The sequence below is a fragment of the Microtus oregoni genome, unplaced genomic scaffold, assembly GCF_018167655.1.
Source record: "Microtus oregoni isolate MIOR12 unplaced genomic scaffold, Mior012 000023F_ref0000262, whole genome shotgun sequence".
Lineage (NCBI taxonomy): Eukaryota > Metazoa > Chordata > Mammalia > Rodentia > Cricetidae > Microtus > Microtus oregoni.
The window spans coordinates 1,703,427-1,721,872 of NW_024543082.1; the positions used below are offsets into that span (position 1 = coordinate 1,703,427).

The 18,446-nt window shown below is 39.0% G+C and overlaps 1 protein-coding gene across 2 annotated transcripts in view; it reads left to right on the forward strand.

The window, feature by feature from the left end:
* The window catches only part of Ubxn7 (UBX domain protein 7), a 65,401-nt gene that overhangs the window by 18,414 nt on the left and 28,541 nt on the right, over positions 1–18,446 (forward strand). For both annotated transcript variants that reach the window (XM_041672771.1, XM_041672773.1), the window contains exons 2-3: positions 1,335–1,482; positions 10,266–10,333. In XM_041672771.1, the coding sequence (XP_041528705.1) occupies positions 1,335–1,482; positions 10,266–10,333 (216 nt within the window). The remainder of the gene's footprint in view (positions 1–1,334; positions 1,483–10,265; positions 10,334–18,446) is intronic.

Consider the following 18,446-nt stretch of genomic DNA (forward strand, 5'->3'; position numbering starts at 1 on the left):
CCTTTAATCCTTTAATCTCAGCATTTGGGAGGCAGGGGGAGGTGGAGCTCTGTGAGTTCAAGGTCAACCTTGTCCACAGAGTGAGTTCCAGGACAGGCTCCAAAGCAACGAGTGTCCTGAGTGGGCTGGAGAGATGGCTCAGTGGTTAAGAGCACTGGCTGCTCTTCCAAAGGTCCTGAGTTCAATTCCCAGCAACCACATGGTGGCTCACAGCCATCTGTGATGAGGTCTGGTGCCCTCTTCTGTCATGCAGGGATACATACATAATAAATTAATAAATCTTAAAAAAAAAAAAACAAGTCATTGTAAAAAAAAAAAAGTGTTCTGAGTTTGAGCCATAGCCTAGCCCCTCCTCAAAAAATTTTTGAGTAGATGAGAAAATGTTAGTTGAGTTGCATTCTTTCTAACAATATTTCTAACTTTCTAGAATGTAGTCTTTAATTTTTCTTTATTCCATTTTATTATTAACAAATAATACACTTATCTTGATTTTTTTGTTTGTTTGTTTTTGGTTTTGATTTTTGAAACGGGGTTTTACAGTATAGCCCTAGGTTGGTCTTAAACTCACAGAGATCCACCTGTCTCTGAGTCCCCAGTGTTTGTATGTGCCACTACACTAGTCCATTCAGCCATTTAAAGAAATTGCAAGTAGAGCTGAGGAGATGCAAGCATGAGGATTTGAATTCAAATCCCCAAACCCTATGTAAAGCCAGTCACCGTAGCACACATCTGTAACCCCAGTGTTTCTACAGTGAGATGAGAGGCTAGAGAATCTCCTGAAAGCTTGTTAGGTCGCTAGCCTGTGTATGTAGTGGCAGGTAAGATACTCTTTCTCTGACAAGACAGAAGCAAGGAACAGTACCAGATGTTGCCCTTTGACCTCCATGCATGTGCCATGGTACACCACATGCACATACGTGCATACGCATACGCACACGCATCATATACAAACAAATGACAAATAGCCAGCCAAGCGTAGTAGTGGCTATTCTTGTAAGACTAGTATTTGAGGCTGAGGCGGAGGATTTCTGAGTTGAGCTATAGTATGAGACCTGTCTTAAACAGAAAACTACACACATACTTGAAAAAGAAAAGAAATGCCATTTTTTTGTTCTTGTTTGTACTCTTGTCTTACTGCTGTGGTACTGTTATGTTGTTTTCTAACTCTGCTATTTATTCCAGCCAGCCAACAGGACAGAGTGAATAAATGTGTTTTGTACAAGTCATTTTAAAGAGGGAAGACAGTTAATCTTTTTGGGGATTCCATGTTTTAACATGAGCTGGAATGTAAGATGTCATTTTTTAACTTTTTTTCTGTTCATTTGCTTTTTCAGGTGCAAGTGAAAGTGTAGGAAAACACATGCTTGAAGCTTGTAACAACAACCTGGAGATGGCCGTCACTATGTTTTTGGATGGTGGAGGAATTGCTGAGGAGCCCAGTACCAGTTCAGCAGGTGTCTCTGCAGTCAGACCACACACAGAGTATGAATTTATTATTTATTGTAGCAGTTACTCTTTGCCTAAATTAACTAGTTGCATTTTTATCAAAGTTAGGTACAGTTTTGAAAAACATTTAAGGTTGAAAGCCTCTGAAAAATACATGTAAATTTTTGTGTTTACTATACCTTAAATTCTCTAGAGCATGCCATCTTGTCTCTTCATTTATTTATTTATATATTTATTTATTTTCATCTTGTTTCTTTAATCCTCATTTTAGTCTTCAAACGAATGTGTGGGTTAAAGGTGGGCAGGCGGGCAGGATACGACAGCTTGATTATAATTGGTCTGAAATTGGGGTTATGTACTCCACAGCCACCAGCTATACAACAAAAAGAATTTGTTGGCTTAGGATTTTGCTCAGTTGATAAAGTGTTGCCTAACATCCAAGAAATTTTGGGTTTAAGCCTCAACACTGGATAAACCAGACTTGGTGACACATGCTCGTAGTCCTAGCACTTAGGAAGTGGAGACAGGAGCAATCTTTAGCTACGTAGCAAGTTTGAAGTCATTTTGTTTTTTGTTCTTTTTAAAGAAGTTTGGTATTATTATTATTTTCTGTCTCAGGAAACTAGAGCATGGCTGTTTTTTCCTAAGCTACACCACAGTTAAAAATCAGGTATCTTTTTCTTCCAGAGGACCTGGGTTCAATTCCCAGCATCCACATGGTAGCTCAAAACTGTAATTTCAGTTCCAGGGGCTTTGACACTCACACAGACATGCATGCAGACAAAACACCAATGCACATAAAATAAAAGTAAATACATCATTTTAAAAAATCCTTCATTCTTTTTTTGTTTGTTTGTTTGTTTTAGTGTAGCCTTGGCTGTCCTGGAACTTGCTCTGTAGACCAGTCTGACCTCAAATTCACAGAGGTCTGCCTGCTTGCCTCTGCCTCCTAAATGCTGGGATTAAAGGTGTGTGGCATCACTGCCCAGTTCAGTTCTTTATTCTTTAGTTACCTGCCTAATCACTAATGCATCCCCACTGTATATGTTTGGTTTTTTTCTAGCCTTTTATATTTGATTAGTAAGAGTTTGCAATAAATACCTAACTTTTGAGCAAAATTTCATCAGTCTTTGGAAAGTATTAGGCCCGAACCTTGTTGGGACTACTCTAGGCACATGTCTCTGCTCTCAGATGGCCATTGAGTTTTTTCTTTGTTTTGAGATACCATTGCTGTGTAGCCTAGGCTGGCCTTGAATTCATATCTTCCTGTGTGTTAGGATTCCAGGTTTGCCCACAATTCCTGACTAAGCATTAGCTTTAACAACAACAACCAAAAACAAAACAAAACAAAAAACGTTAAAAGGGGCAAGGCTTAGTAGCCTGTGCTTTTAGTTCCATCACTCAGGAGGCAGAGGCTGGAATGGTCTACATAGTCCCTGTCTTGAAAAACAGAACCAAACCAGAAAAACCCTTAATTTAAAAGTCCCTACGTAAGACTTTAATACTCTTAGTCTTTTGTAATTCTGATAATTTATAATATGAGAAACAAAGGAGCCATTTTAAGTACAACAGGCAAAGGGCCAGGCTTTTATTTTTATGAAATCAGATATAATTTAAGAACCAGGTCATATACAAGTATAATTGTTCCTTTGTTGAGTTAGTTTCAAATTAATGGACTATTGTTTTTACATGCATTATGAACTTTAAAGATCATTAATAGCTTACAAAGTTTTTGCTTGTTTTTTGTTTTCTGTTGACATTTGTCTTAAGTGTGATCCCATTCCCTAACATGGCTCAGAGTTTTAATAGAAATCAATATTGAGCCAGATGATATGTTATGCACCTTTATTACAGCCCACTGGAGGCAGACAAGTGGATCTCTGAATTCTTAGATTATTCTTGCCTGCATAACACATTCCAGGCTAGCCTGCTCCAGTAAACAAACAAACAAACAAACATTTTAAAAATTAGTTGATAGAAACGTCAATAGTAGATATTTGCAGTTGATTTGTGTGTGTGTGTGTGTGTGTGTGTGTGTGTGTTTGACTATACCTGAAATAGTAGTTTTTGTTTTGAGATCAGGTTTTTTTCTGGCTGACCTGGAACTCACTATGTAGACCAGGCTGACCTCACACTCAGAGATCTGTCTGCATCTACTTCTGGGTGATAGGATTAAAGGTGCTCCACTATGACTGGCAGTTTGGCTTTTATTTTTGTTTTAGTGCCTTTGACAGCATTGTGTGCATGTGCCTGTGTTGAAAGATGTGTTGAAACCCAGGGCCTCACCATTGCTGGGCAAGTACTCTGCCATTAGTTAAATCCTAGCCCTATAGCATTTATTTTTACCTTTTTGAGGTAGCTTTTCATTGCTTTGTCTAACCTAGTCTCAAACTCCTTAGCTCCAGAGATTCTTTTGACTCAGCCTTTTAAGTAACAAATATTTCTCATAAATGAGTATCTTTTCCTATTTAGTTGTATCATGATTTGGCTAACTTATGTGCTAACTGATGAACTCCTAATTCCTTAACTAGAATTTCCCTTCCAAATCACCTTCTGTTTTTCCACTCAATGTAGTTAACGTCGCCAAACATCTTCAGATGTACAGTAATTGAGTCTTTATAGGTATTTTTTTTAAAAGATGTTCGTGTTCATACCTATGTGTGTATTAGTGCCCATGGAGGCCAGTAGAGAGTGTATGATTTCTTAGAACTAGAGTTACAGGTTTTTGTGAATGATAGGATCAAAACTCATGATTGAGCATGCAACAAGCCCCCTTAACTACTGAGCCATCTCTCCATCCTCAGGACTATTAATTTATTTGAGATATTTCATTGGAGTGCAGTTAAGTAGTAAATTGTCTTAGACTGAGGCAATTTTACACATACCATGTGAAGTACAGTACCAATTAAAAAAAATTTACTTGTATAAAAGATGTTTTTTAAAGCTTGGCATGATAGTGCTCACACCTGTAATCCTAACACTTGGGATGTGGGGACAGGAATATAAAAAGTTCTAGGGCAGTGATGGCTACATAACAAGTTCAAGGCCAGCTTGGGTTACATGATACCCTATTTCTGATGTGGAATGTCTTCCTCTATATGTGTTGCGTTTATTGGTTAATGAATGAATCTGCTTTGGCCTATAGCTGGGCAGAATATAGCCAGACTGGAAGAGATATAGAAAGAGTAGGCGGAGTCAGGGAGACGCCATGTAGCTGTCCAAGAAGTAAGAGGTAACAAACCATGAGCCTTGTGGTATGATACAAAATAAAAGAAATGGGTTAATTTAAGATATAAGAGCTAGCAAGAAATATGCCTGAGTTGTTGGCCAAACAGTATTGTAATTAATATAGTTTCTCTGTGATTATTCAGGTCTGGGTGGCCAGGAAACGCAAGAGAAGTCTCCAGTTACATATTTCAAAAAAATTTTTATTGTTAATGCTTTTAAAAGTTCTTAAGGGGTCCTTCCTTACTCACCTTCTCCATCTCCTTACTCTCCCTGAAATGGAGTCTTCCTTTGTTGTCCCCGACTGGACTCTTGGACTCACATGACTACCTACTTCAGCCTTCAAAGTAGTAGTACTATAGACATGGGTCACCAAAACCAGCAAAGTATTTACTAAACTTCCTTCTACAGATAGATTGTTTCTTCAGGTCATTGAAATTCTGCATATGAGCAGTGACCTATGTCCAGTAGGAAAGAGCAGCTGGGTGTGGTGGCACATTCCTATAACCCCAACACATGGCAGGTGAGACTCCTACCACTGAACCACGAATGGTTAATCCCAGCACTTGGAATGTTGAGACAGGAGAATCTCATGTTTGAGGCCAGCCTGAGTTATGTAGTAAAACTTAAAAACAAAAAGTAGGAAAGAATATTGGACATAATCTTGAATTATTCTTTCATCATTTTTCTTATTATAGATTTGTCTAACTGGTGGTTTTTTAATTACAGAGTATTAGTGTTCACTGACAAATTAATATTCATAGTTTTTTTCTTTAAATATAAAGTATGTCTTTGAACTCCAAGTGTTGGATTTCGAAATTCCACCTGTTAGATATTGAAAAACTAGGTCCTTGTTAGAGTTGATGGCACATGTTTGTAATTTCCACAGCCTTTGAGGTATTTTGTTTTTCTTTCTTTTTTTTTTTTTTGTTTTGTTTTTTCGAGACAGGGTTTCTCTATGGCTTTGGAGCCTGTACTGGAACTAGCTCTGTAGACCAGGCTGGTCTCGAACTCACAGAGATCCGCCTGCCACTGCTTCCCGAGTGCTGGGATTAAAGGCGTGCGCCACCATCGCCAGGCTTGTTTTTTTTTTTTTTTTTGAGTCAGGGTCTTATGTAGGTCAGACTGGCTTCAAACTCATCTGTCTTTACCTCCTTAGTTCTAGGATTAAAGGCATGCATCAACATGCCCAGTGCAACCCTAGCTCAGTTATGAGAATTGAAGTTTGAAGCCAGCCTAGTTAGAACCTGGCTCAGAAATGGGCTCCAAAAAAGTGTGTGTATGGTGGGCAAGGGGTTTTGCAGGACATGAGAACACATGGTAGAAACCATTAGGTCTAATTTAAATTGATCTCCGTATGTTTATTATTCTTTGTCTCCCCCATGTATGTGTTTGGGTATGTGGGTTGCCATATGACTTATGGGAAGGTCAAAGGACAGCTTGAGGCAGTTAGTTCTCTCCTTCCAAATGTTCTAGGGATCCAATAAGTTGGTCAGGCCTTGGTGACAAGAGCCTTTATCTAGTGAGTTATTTTGCTTGTTTATATGCATAAAATTCTTAAAATTAACTGTTATTTTCTATGACATTTAAGCCTAAAAATATTAAACACTTTTAATAATTGGTTATAACTTCAAATAAACTGATTTTAAAGGTAACATGCTATTTATTTTTATCTTTTGGTTTTTTGAGACAGGGTCTCTTTGCATATCTTTCACTGTCCTGGAACTCACTCTGTAGACCAAGCTCGCCTTGAACTTACAGAGATCCACCTGTCTCTGCCTCTCAAGTGCTGGGACTAAAAGCATGTGACACCATGCCCAGATTCTATTGATTTTATTGAGCTCTACATTTTTCTCTGCTTTCCTCCCTGCCTCTCCCCTCCATTTTAACCCTCTCCCAAGGTCCCCACGCTCCCAATTTACTCAGGAGATTTTGTCTTTTTTTACTTCCCATGTAGATTAGATCCTTGTATGTCTCTCTCAGGGTCCTCATTGCTGCCTAGGTTCTCTGGGATTGTGATTTGTAGGCTGGTTTTCTTTGCTTTATGTTTAAAAACCACTTATGAGTGAGTACATATGAGAATTGTCTTTCTATATCTGGGTTACCTCATTCAAAATGATGTTTTCTAGCCCCATCCATTTGCCTGCAAATTTCAAGATAATCATTTTTTTCTGCTGTGTAGTACACCATTGTGTAAATGTACCACATTTTCCTTATCCATTCTTTGGTCGAGGGGCATTTAGGTTGTTTTCAGGTTCTGGCTATGAACATAGTTGAGCACATGTCCTTGTGGCACAGTTGAGCTTCCTTTAGATATATACCCAAAAGTAGTATTACTGGGTCTTGAGGAAGACTGTTTCCTAATTTTCTGAGAAATCGCCACACTGATATCCAAAGGGGCTGAACCAGCTTGCATTCCCACAAGCAATGCAGAAGTGTTCCCTTTACCCCACATCCTCTCCAGCATAAGTTGTCATCAGTATGTTTGATCTTGGGCCATTCTTACAGGTGTAAAATGGAATCTCAGAGTTTTGATTTGCATTTCTCTGATGACTAAGCTCTGAAGATCAAGCTGGCCTTGAACTTAGAGATCCATCTTTCTCTGCCTCTCAAGTACTTGGACTAAAAGCATGGGACACCATGCCCAGCCCAGATCCTATTTATTTTATTATTAAGATTTTTTATTTATTTTATGTATACGGATTTATGCATGTATGTCTCTTGTATGTATGTCTGTGTGCTTGTGCATGGTGACATGGAGGCCACAAGAGGGTGTTGGATCCCTTGGGAATGGAGTTACATGAGCCGCCATATCAATGCTGGAAATTGTACCTGCCATCCCCTGGAAGAACGGCTAATGCTCTTAACCACTGAGTTATCAGCCCTAGTATAAACCACTTATCAAAATGATTTCTTCCTAGAAAAAAAATAAAGTCTATAAAAATGAATATTTTTTTAACTGAGTTATTAGTGAGTAATTATATTGAGTCTATGAAGATAAACTTTGAAGGGAATGTTTTTTGTTTTTTATTTTAATTTATTCCCAGTGTTGGGGATCAAATACAGGACAGGCATGTGTTCTACTGCTGAGCTCTATCTCTTGCTGAGAGTAGACTTTAATTTAATTAATTTATTTAAATTTTTTAAAATATTTATTTATTTATTTATGTATACAATATTCTGTGTGTGTGTGTATGCCTGCAGGCCAGAAGAGGGCACCAGACCCCATTACAGATGGTTGTGAGCCACCATGTGGTTGCTGGGAATTGAACTCAGGACCTTTGGAAGAGCAGGCAATGCTCTTTACCTCGGAACCATCTCTCCAGCCTAATTTATTTAAATTTTATTAAGATATTTATCTCTCTGTATGTATGTGTATGAATATGCACATCTTGGCATGTGTGGAGATTAGAGTACAAATTTTGAAAATCTATTTTCTCCTTCTACCTTGTGTATTGGAATCCAATTCAGCTCAGCAGACATGAGGGCGGGCATATTTACCCATTGAGCCATCTCCCTAGCTCCAGAATCACCTTTTATAGGATGTGTAATTATTGGTTGAAGGCGTAAGTCATAAACAATGCCACACCAGTTTGGAATTATGATTAATAGGGTGGTATTTATTTAAAGGGGAAAAAACTTACAGATCACCGTCAGCCCTCTGCGCAACCAGGAAGGGAGTCTAGTCGCCGGTGGAGCAGGAAGTGAAGAGAGAGAGGAGAGGGAAGTGGCCACTTTTTTAAAGGGAGAGAGACCACGCCCCAATGGGCTGGTATCTCAGCAGCTATAGGCTGGAGGAGTGGGAGGACCTCCCGCAACAATTTGTCCTGGAGAGATGGTTTGATGGTAGGAGCGCTGCTGCTTTTCTAGAGGACTAAAATCTGAATTCCAGTCCCAGGGCATGCATTCACAAGGTGTGAAGACATTGAGGCAAGCATTCATACACATAGAAAATGAAATTTTGCTGGATGTTGGTGGTGGCACATGCCTTTAATCCCAGCATTCAGGAAGCAGAGGCTGGCAGATATCTTAAATTCAAGGCTACCTTGGTCTATAGAGCTAATTCCAGGACAACCTAGGCTATTACACAGTGAAATCCTGTCTTGAACAAAAGCCAAAAAAGAAAAAAAATCTCAAAGTAAGAGTTTGTATTTTATTACATGTTTTTTTATACATTGTTATATATTTGCTTATATATTTTATATGGAAGATTCCTCTTCTGTATAATAGGATCTATTGAGTAAATACTTATAAGATTGTAACTATGGTAGCTTCTTCCTTCATAGTATAAAAAAATTTAGTGCCGATTTGTTGAAGCTTACTTTAATATATTCTTTTCTTTTAATTATTATGTGATGTAGCATTAATTATATTGATTCTAGTAAGCCTGTATTTTTCCAGTCATTTTTACTTGACTTTTTTTTTCCTTTTTGATAAATTCCTTGTCCCTAAGAATTTTGGGGGGCTGGGTGCTGGAGATGCAGTTCCACAGTTAAGAACCTGTAACTCCGGTTACAGAGGAATCTGTCACCTATGGCCTATGTGGGCTCTACGTTCACATGCACATACTCCCACATACATAATTAAACTAAAAATAAAATCTTTAAAAAAAAAAAGATTTCAGGGAGGATTGGAGGTTGCGGATTTAACTTATTGGTAGACAAATTGCCACACAAGTACCAGGGCCTGGGTTCAAATCTTAGTTGGGGGTGGGGTGAGGCAGAAAGGCCAAAATAATAACTGCAGCCTGGATGTAGCTTGGAACAAGCTTTAATCCCAGCACCTGGGAGGCAAAGGCAGTGGATCTCTGAGTTCCATGCCAGACAGGGCTGCATAGAGAGACCTTGTTAGGTTGAGATGGACAGATGGCTCAGTGGTTATGAGCATATACTGCTCTTTTTTTTAATTAATTAATTTATTTATCAAAGATTTCTGCCTCCTCCCATTTCCCCCCCTCCCCCGATCAAGTCCCCCTCCCTCATCAGCTCATATACTGCTCTTGCAGAGGGCTCAAGTTCCCTTTCTAGCATCCATGTTGGTCAGCTTGCAACCACCTATAATTGCAGCTCAGGGGAATCTGAGGTCTCAACTATGTATATATCTCCCTTATCCCCTATAATTAAGTAATAGTAATCTTTTTTTGGTTTTGGTTTTTATTTTTTTCGAGACAGGGTTTCTCTGTAGCTTTGGAGCCTGTCCTGGAACTAGCTTTTGTAGACCAGGCTGGGCTTGAACTCACAGAGATCTGCCTACCTCTGCCTCCTGAGTGCTGGGATTAAAGGTGTGCGCGACCACCTCCCGGCTAAACAATAGTAATCTTAAAAGTAACTGTCTAAGGGACCTGAGATGGAAAGAGATCTTTTTTCTTTTTACTTTCTTCTTTGTAAACCATTTTAGCTTTCTGTGGTAGATATTTTATTCTAGTTAATCTCTGTCTAGAAATCATTTACAACTTCTTTTTCTAATTACTGTAGCTTCTTAAAAAATCATGTTTGTTTCGCTTGTTAATTTGAATACATTTGCAATTTAGAAGGAAAATAGGTATCACAAAAACAGTTTTTATTTTGATATATTCGCACTTTTATTTTTAACAGAGAAGAAGTTCGTGCCCCAATTCCTCAAAAGCAAGAAATATTGGTGGAACCAGAACCTTTGTTTGGTGGTAAGTTTACTTTATTTGCTTAATTTCATTTATTTATTTATTTATTTATTTCGTTTTTTCGAGACAGGGTTTCTCTGTGGTTTTGGAGCCTGTCCTGGAACTAGCTCTTGTAGATCAGGCTGGTCTCACAGAGATCCGAGTGCTGGGATTAAAGGGGTGCGCCACCACCGCCTGGCTTTATTTGATTTTGTTATTGTCTAGGATTTTAATAAACAAACTGAAGATATGAGGGCTTACTCAGAGATTATTTTGTCATTATAGAATCAGTTCTTATCTTATATTTCTGTATTCTTCCCCAGGTAAGCTGCATTCCTTAACAGAGAATAATAACAGCAAGGAGAAAATTTACCAAAAAGAATTACTATCTTTTATTGTAAGGAAGGGTGTAACTATAGCCTTAGCTGGTCTGGATCTCAGAGACTGCCTGCTCTGTGCTCTACATTCCAAATTCCAGGATTAAACTTTTTTTTTTTGTTTTGTTTTGTTTTGTTTTGTTTTGTTTTTGGAGACAGGGTTTCTCTGTAGCTTTGGAGCCTGTCCTGGAACTAGCTCTGTAGACCAGACTGGTCTCGAACTCACAGAGATCCACCTGCCTCTGCCTCCCGAGTGCTGGGATTAAAGGCGTGTGCCACCACCGCCCGGCCAGGATTAAACTTTTGTGCTACCATGCCTGCCCCCACCCCAACATGCATTCCCTTTGGAATTGCTGGATGTCATGGAAACCAGTGTCATTATATTAAAAAGAATCTTTAATTTTATGTTGTGTCTTCTTCTAAATGTACATATTACTGATAGCTCAATATACATTTGATTTACTGCTTTTTATTGTTTTGTATCCCTTGCCTGCTCTCATTTTAATGTCTCCAAATACTGCTCTTGTTTTGGATAAAGGAGAAAATTAGTCTTTATTCCATGTCAAAAAGAAAATAAATGTTAAAAAAAATTGGGTGAATTCAGAACACACTAAAGTATGGGGTATTTAATACATTTTAAAGAACAGTAATAGTCTAATGAGTACCTGCTTCCTTTTACGAGGCAAATATTTTTAGGTATTACTTAAAAAATAGAAGATGAATCTTATTGTGGTAGGGTAAACATGGTGAAATGTATATTGTATTGAGAACACTAGTATAGAGAAACATGGTTTGAAACATGAAAATAAGGTACCTGTTTGAAGTTTTGTAGAAAACTAGGATAGGGGAAACGATTTTTTTTTTCGAGACAGGGTTTCTCTGTAGCTTTAGGGCCTGTCCTGGAACTAGCTCTTGTAGACCAGGCTGGCCTCGAAAAGAAATAATTTTTAAAAATTTGATTTATTTACGTATTTGAGACAGGGTCTCCTGTGTGTCCTTGGTTAGTCTGGAGCTTGTTATATTCTTGAACTCACAGAGATCCTCTTGCCTCTGTCTCCTGAGTGCTGGGATTAAAGATGTGTGCCACTATACCAGGCAAGAAGGGGTGTTCTTTTTTTTTTTGTTTGTTTGTTTTTGTTTTTTGTTTTTTGAGACATGGTTTCTCTGTGGCTTTGGAGCCTGTCCTGGAACTAGCTCTTGTAGACCAGGCTGGTCTCGAACTCACAGAGATCCGCCTGCCTCTGCCTCCTGAGTGCTGGGATTAAAGGCATGCACCACCACTTCCTGGCCTGCGTTAATTTTTTTTTAAAGGATTAAAAAGTTATCCACATGCTGGGGTGATGGCTCCAAGGTTAAGAACACTGATTATTCTTCCAGAGGTCCTGAGTTCAATTCTCAGCAACCACAGGTCCGTTCACAACCATCTATAATAAAATCCGGTGCCCTTTTCTGGCCTGTAGGGATACATACAGGCAGAATGCTGTATACATAATTAACAAATAATTTTTTTTAAAGTCATCTATTAAGTGTCAATACTTCCCTTCCTAAGTAGAGCACTTGCCTAGTATGTGTGAGGCATTAGGTTTAATCCCTAGCATTACAAAAATTCCATCTGTATTGAACGTAGACTTTTTTCTTGTCAGTATTCCCTAAACAACAGAACAATCATTTAGAAAGCATTTACATTATATTAGGTATAGTAAGTAATGTAGAGATGGTGTAAATTATAAAGTACATTGAAGGATGTGCCCATGTGTGCAAGTCCGTGTATTTGAAGGCCAGAGGTTGTGATCATCCTCAGTTGCTCTTCTACCTTATTCATCGAGGCAGGGTTTCTGAGTCAAACCCTGGGCACTCTGATATGGTTGGTTTCCCTGTCCAGCTTGTGCTGGGGATCCCATCTTTGCATTGTGTTGTGTTACAAAATTTTTCCTGGGAGAGACAACACACACATCAACTCACATCAGATAGGGATCCCATTACAGACCAAGTATCAATACCATCAAAGTCCAGCTTGTTGAGCTGAATTTAATTGGGGTTACTCACAAAGACATCTGCATCACCAAAGCCCGCCTAGCATGGGTAACAGTTCACAAAAGCTGAGAATCTGGAACATACTGTACAGGTTGGAGAGCGTCCTTTCCAAGCACCTCTTCCAAGGCAGCTCAGCTAGTTTCTGCTTCTTCCAGGCAGTTGGTCTGATCCAAGAGTCTTCTTTGTAGCTTAGCTTTTATTGCTAACTTTTTCAAGAAGTGGCCTAATGAATCTGGTAAGTTTCAGGGACTTCCTGAAGCTGTCTTGAGATATTTACTTTCCTGCAGGATGGACTGTTTTAATCTCTGAGTAAATTTATATATTTTCCAAGGATGGGATTACAGGTGGGTTGTTGTTATAGGGTTTCTATTGCTGTGAAGAGAAGCCATGACCACAGCAATTCTTATAAAGAAAACATTTAATTGGGGCTGGCTTACAGTTCAGAGATTTAGTCATTATTGTCATGGCATTAAGCATGGTGGTATGAAGGCAGATATGGTGGTAGAGAGGTAGCTGAGAATTCTACATCTTGTGCAGGCATCAGGAAGTGGTTTGTCTCATTGGGTGTGACTTGGACATATAAGACCTCAGAGTTTGCCTCCACAGTGACACACTTCCTCCAACAAGACCACACCTCCTAATAGTGCCGTTCATTTAGGGGCAATTTTCTTTCAAACCACTACAGTTTCTGAGCCCACTGTGCATTTTGCCTCGGTCCTGGGGATCTAGACTTAACCACTCAAATCTGCATAGTAAGTGCTTTTGCTGGTAAGATGTCATCCTGTCCTGGATATTCACCTACAGGTTGTGCATACTGAGTGATGGCGATGTTTTAGACAGCTTCATGTTATAGTAATAAGATGTTTGAGTTAGTTGTCTTGAAAAGAGAGCACTATTTTAGTTTACTTTTGGAGGTTTCAGTTAGTCCCTTTGCTTGTGGCAAGGCAGTATACATCATAGTGAACACATGGTAGAAGTTACTCAGTTCTTGGCAGCTGAGAAACAGAAAAGGTAATAAAAGAGACCAGGGTCTCATGCTCCCATCAAGGGCACAGCCCAAAGTGGCCAAAGCTTCTCTGTTAGGTTCCACTTCTCAAAGGTTCACAAAGTGCTCATAGTGCTCATAGTGCTGTGGTGGTAACCAAGCCATTATCACAAAGGCCTTTGAGATGACACCCAAATCATAGGAAAAAGGATTTCCTTCAAAGCTGTTGGATAGAGATACTCTATCCTCAATACAAAACAAGTAAAAGAAAGAGTCAAAGTCTGTGAGACCGCCTGCAAGTCAGAACAACAAATTTTATTGAGACAGAATATAGAGTTGTTTAGATTTTAGCTTGCACAACCCATTTTAAAAAGATCTATTTTATTATTCATTTATTCGCTTCATTCATTTATTCCTTACTCTGTGAACCATGCTGGTCTTGAACTCAGAAATCCACTTGTCTCTATCTCTTGAGTGCTAGGATTAAAGGTGTGCACTCACTGCCCAGCTCAAGATTTATTTTTTTTAATTTTTAGTTTTTATATGTGTGTGCACACATATAAAACACATACGTATCAGTGCAGTTACCCATGGAGGCCAGGAGAGAAAATGGGATATCCTGGAGCTGGCATTACAGGCTGTGTGTGCGCGTGCGTGCATGCTATCTGAAGCTGGCATTACAGGTAGGAGTGTGTGTCCATGCCTGTCCAAGGAGGCCAGAAGAGGTCATTAGATTCCCTGGATCTGGAGTTAGAAGTAGATGTGCACCAGTTGATTGGGTGCTAGTAACTAAACTCAGACCCTTTGGAAGAGTAGTACATTCTTAACTGTTTAACCAACTCTCACAACCCCAGTTTAGCACAAATCTTTAAGGAATCACTGCTGCTTAATTTTTGGTGTGGTATCAAAAAATATTCATGTTTATCTAAAATGATATTATTTCTTTACTACTCTATTTCTTTGTGGGGCTAGATTTTAATATTCTTATACTTGAATTTAAATAAAGCAATAGATTTAAAAAAAATTTTAAAAATCTTTATTACATATATAGTGTTCTGCTTGCATGTATACTTGCCGGCCAGAAGAGGGCACTAGATCTCATTACAGATGGTTGTGAGCCACGATGTGGTTGCTGGGAATTGAACTCAGGACCTCTGGAAGAGCAGACAGTGCTCTTAACCTCTGAGCCATCTCTCCAGCCCAAAGCAATAGATTTTAAATTATGCAGATGATATGAAAGTTCCAGTTTTTCTCTTAAGCTAGATATTATCAGAGATTTATGAAAATATGAAAACAGTGTTGCTCTTCTTACTATATTGGTTTTATCTGGTAGTCCTTTTATTCCACTAGGGCTGTCCTGGGTGTGTGGATTTCTGTTAGCTTTTTGTAGCTTAGTCTTTTTGGCCTTAATGAATAACATTCCTACTGAGTAAACAGAAAGATGATTACAGACAGAGGAATGGTGCTGGCTTATGGTAGCTAGTTTGCAAGAATGAGAGGGCACTTGGAGAAAAGGTCCCAGGGCAAGAGGTGTTGTAGCTGTAAGAGAGGCTCTTAGTGAAGGTATGATAAATGGGGAGGGAGCAAATAGCAGTGATGAGCCCAAAAAATAATAGGAGGTGGGTAGAGGGCTAGTGATATAAAGTAGTAGTAAAAGCCACAAGGTGGCCTGGTGCCTCACAAAGGGATGAAAGAGAGGAGGAATATGCTGGCCTATTAGCTGGTTGCTCTTGGTGGATTAGAATAGAATATTCCCCTATTACACTGGTATTCTGTGTCCCGTTGTATAACACACTTGCTTTGTCAAGTGTTAGGGTTATAATCTGTCAGAAAGGTTGTATAAAAGGGCTGTGCATCAATGACCTGAGTCCCGTCTCTGGAACCCCTGGTTGAAAGAGAGGACCAACTCCTGAAAGTTGTCCTCTGATCTGTACATATGGACTGTGGCAAGCACACACATTACAAAATAAAATTTTAAAAATCCTATCACTTACCTAGTTTTCAGAAGACATTGTTTGGGGGCCAGGTATGGTAGTACATGACTATAATTCTAGCACTTAGAAGGTTGAGGTAGTAGTAGATTTTGAGCTCCAAGCTATCCTGGGCTAGATACAAGGGCTGTCTTTTAAAAAACCAAAGCAACAACAAAGGCACTTAACCTAAAGAACTCCTGCTACAAACATACGTTTTATTTTATTTTATTTTTTAATTTATTTGCTATGTATACACAACATTCTGCCTCCATGTATGCCTGCAGGCCAGAAGAGGGCGCCAGATCTCATTACAGATGGTTGTGAGCCACCATGTGGTTGCTGGGAATTGAACTCAGGACCTCTGGAAGAGCAGGCAGTGCTCTTAACCACTGAGCCATATCTCCAGCCCCCAAACATACGTTTTAAATAGATACTATTAATTAAAAATAGTTCGAAGATTAGAAAGAATCACAATTCTTCAGTTTTTTTGTTTTGTTTTATTTTTTTCATTTTTCGAGACAGGGCTTCTCCGTAGTTTTAAAAAAGAGCAGAATGAAAAAGATTAGGTTTAAATTTTTTAAAATTTGGGCTAACTATTTAAAAATTTAATACTGACTATTTTAGAAAGTCTCTTCCTGAAGGTAATTGTGTTTCTTTTGTTTTTGAGATAGTCTTATGTAGTCGAGTCTTGAACTTATTTTGTAGCCCTTTATGACCTTCTACCTCCTATTTCTACTAAGATTCCAGGCATGTAGCACTATTTCTGGCATTATAATTATGATAGTTTAATATAAATATTGGTGGTCATGTGTGCTTATATGAATGACATTTAAACATGTGCTTGTGTAGCCAGCTCAGGTTGGTTTTGAACTCAACTCATGTAGTCAAAGATGACTTTAAATTTCTGCTATGATTACCGGCATATATCACCACTCCAGGACTATGAGGTACGCAGGATTGAAGCCAGGGCTTCATGCATGCTGGGCAAGTACTACCAACTCTAAATTTTGGTTTTGGTTTTTAAAATTTTAATTTGTGGGGTGTGGGTGGGTGTGCATGTGCATACGTACATACTCGCGTGCGCGCACAGTCACACACACAAATCACCAGAAAAGGAAATTGGATCCCCTGGAGCTAGAGTTAGAGATAGTTGTGAGCTAACCCATGTGGGTACTTCTTGGGAACTGAACAAAGCAGCAGTTGCTTTTAACTGCTTAGCTATCTATTTTGTAATTTTAATTGTTTTTCTTTTAACTGAGTGATTCCTTTTGGTTTGTCAAGACAGAGTTTCTCTGTGTAGCCCTGGCTGTCCTGGAACTAACTCTGTAGACCAGGCTGGCCTTGAACTTACAGAGATCTGCCTGCCTACCTCCACATCCAAAGTGCTGGGATTAAAGGTGTTTGCCACATCTTTAACGTATACCACAGCCTGGCATACACACACACACACACACACACACACACACACACACTTACACACACACATCAATTTAAAGTGTTACACTGAAAGAATTTATTTAACATATTCATTTTCAGTTGGCCGTGGTGTACATGCCTTTAAATCCCAGCTCTCAGGCAGACTGATCTGGTGGTCAACCTGGTCTACATAATGAGGTCTAGGTCAGCCACAGCTCTGTTGATGTTGTTTTGCTTTTTGAGGCAGAGCCTATTGCCCAAAACAACATCAACAGAGCTCCAAGAGTATGATATGTATGGGTAATAAAGTTTGAAAACATTTTTCTAATAAAAAAAGTAACATTTCAATTAATACATTCTAAATTTTATATAAAATATATAAAAATTGAATATAGGTTCTCTAAAAGTATAGTAGAAGAACTTTGTCCTGTGTAATCATGGGAACACTTCAGAAATTTTCAGTGTATTTTTTTGGTGTTTATGATTCTACATGTGCATCCACTAAGACAGAATTCTTAAATCTTGGGGCTTAGGATTTATATAAGGGCAAGGGCTGGAGGTAGGAAGAGCACTTGCCTTTTTTCCCTCCCAAGACATGATCTCACTGTGTAGCTCTAGATCAATCTGGCTTTGAACTCACAGAAATGTGCCTGTTTCTGCCTTAGAAATACTGGGATCAAAGGTATGTGACACCCTCTCTACAAAGAGAAGAATTTGCAGCCAGGCAGTGGTGGCTCATACTATTTAATCCCAGCCCTCAAAAGGCAGGTGTATCTCTGAGTTCAAGGCCAACATGGTCCACAGAGCAAGTTCAAGGACAGCCAAGGCTAAGAGAAAAGCCCTGTCTCTAAAACCCAAACACACACAAACATCCTCACACACACACACACACACACACACACACACACACACACACACACACAGACGGACTTGACTTGCATTGCGCTAGGTCAAAGAATGATTAGTCCTTTAAACTGTATTAAAAGATTTATTTATTTAATTTTTTTATTGATATTTATTGAGCCCTACATTTTTCTCTGCTCCTCTCCCTGTGTCTTCTCCCCCCTTCAATCCTCCTCCAAGGTCCCCATGCTCCCAATTTACTCAGGAGATCTTGTCTTTTTCTACTTTCCACTTCACTCTTAGTGTCCACATTGTTGTCTAAGTTCTCTGGGATTGTGGTTTGTTAGGCTGGCTTTCTTTGCTTTATGTTTAAAAACCACCTATGAGTGAGTACATGTGATAATTGTCTTTCTGTGTCTGGGTTACCTCACTCAATATGATGTTTTCTAGCTCCATCCATTTTTCTGCAAAATTCAAGCTGTCGTTATTTTTTCTGCTGTGTAGTACTC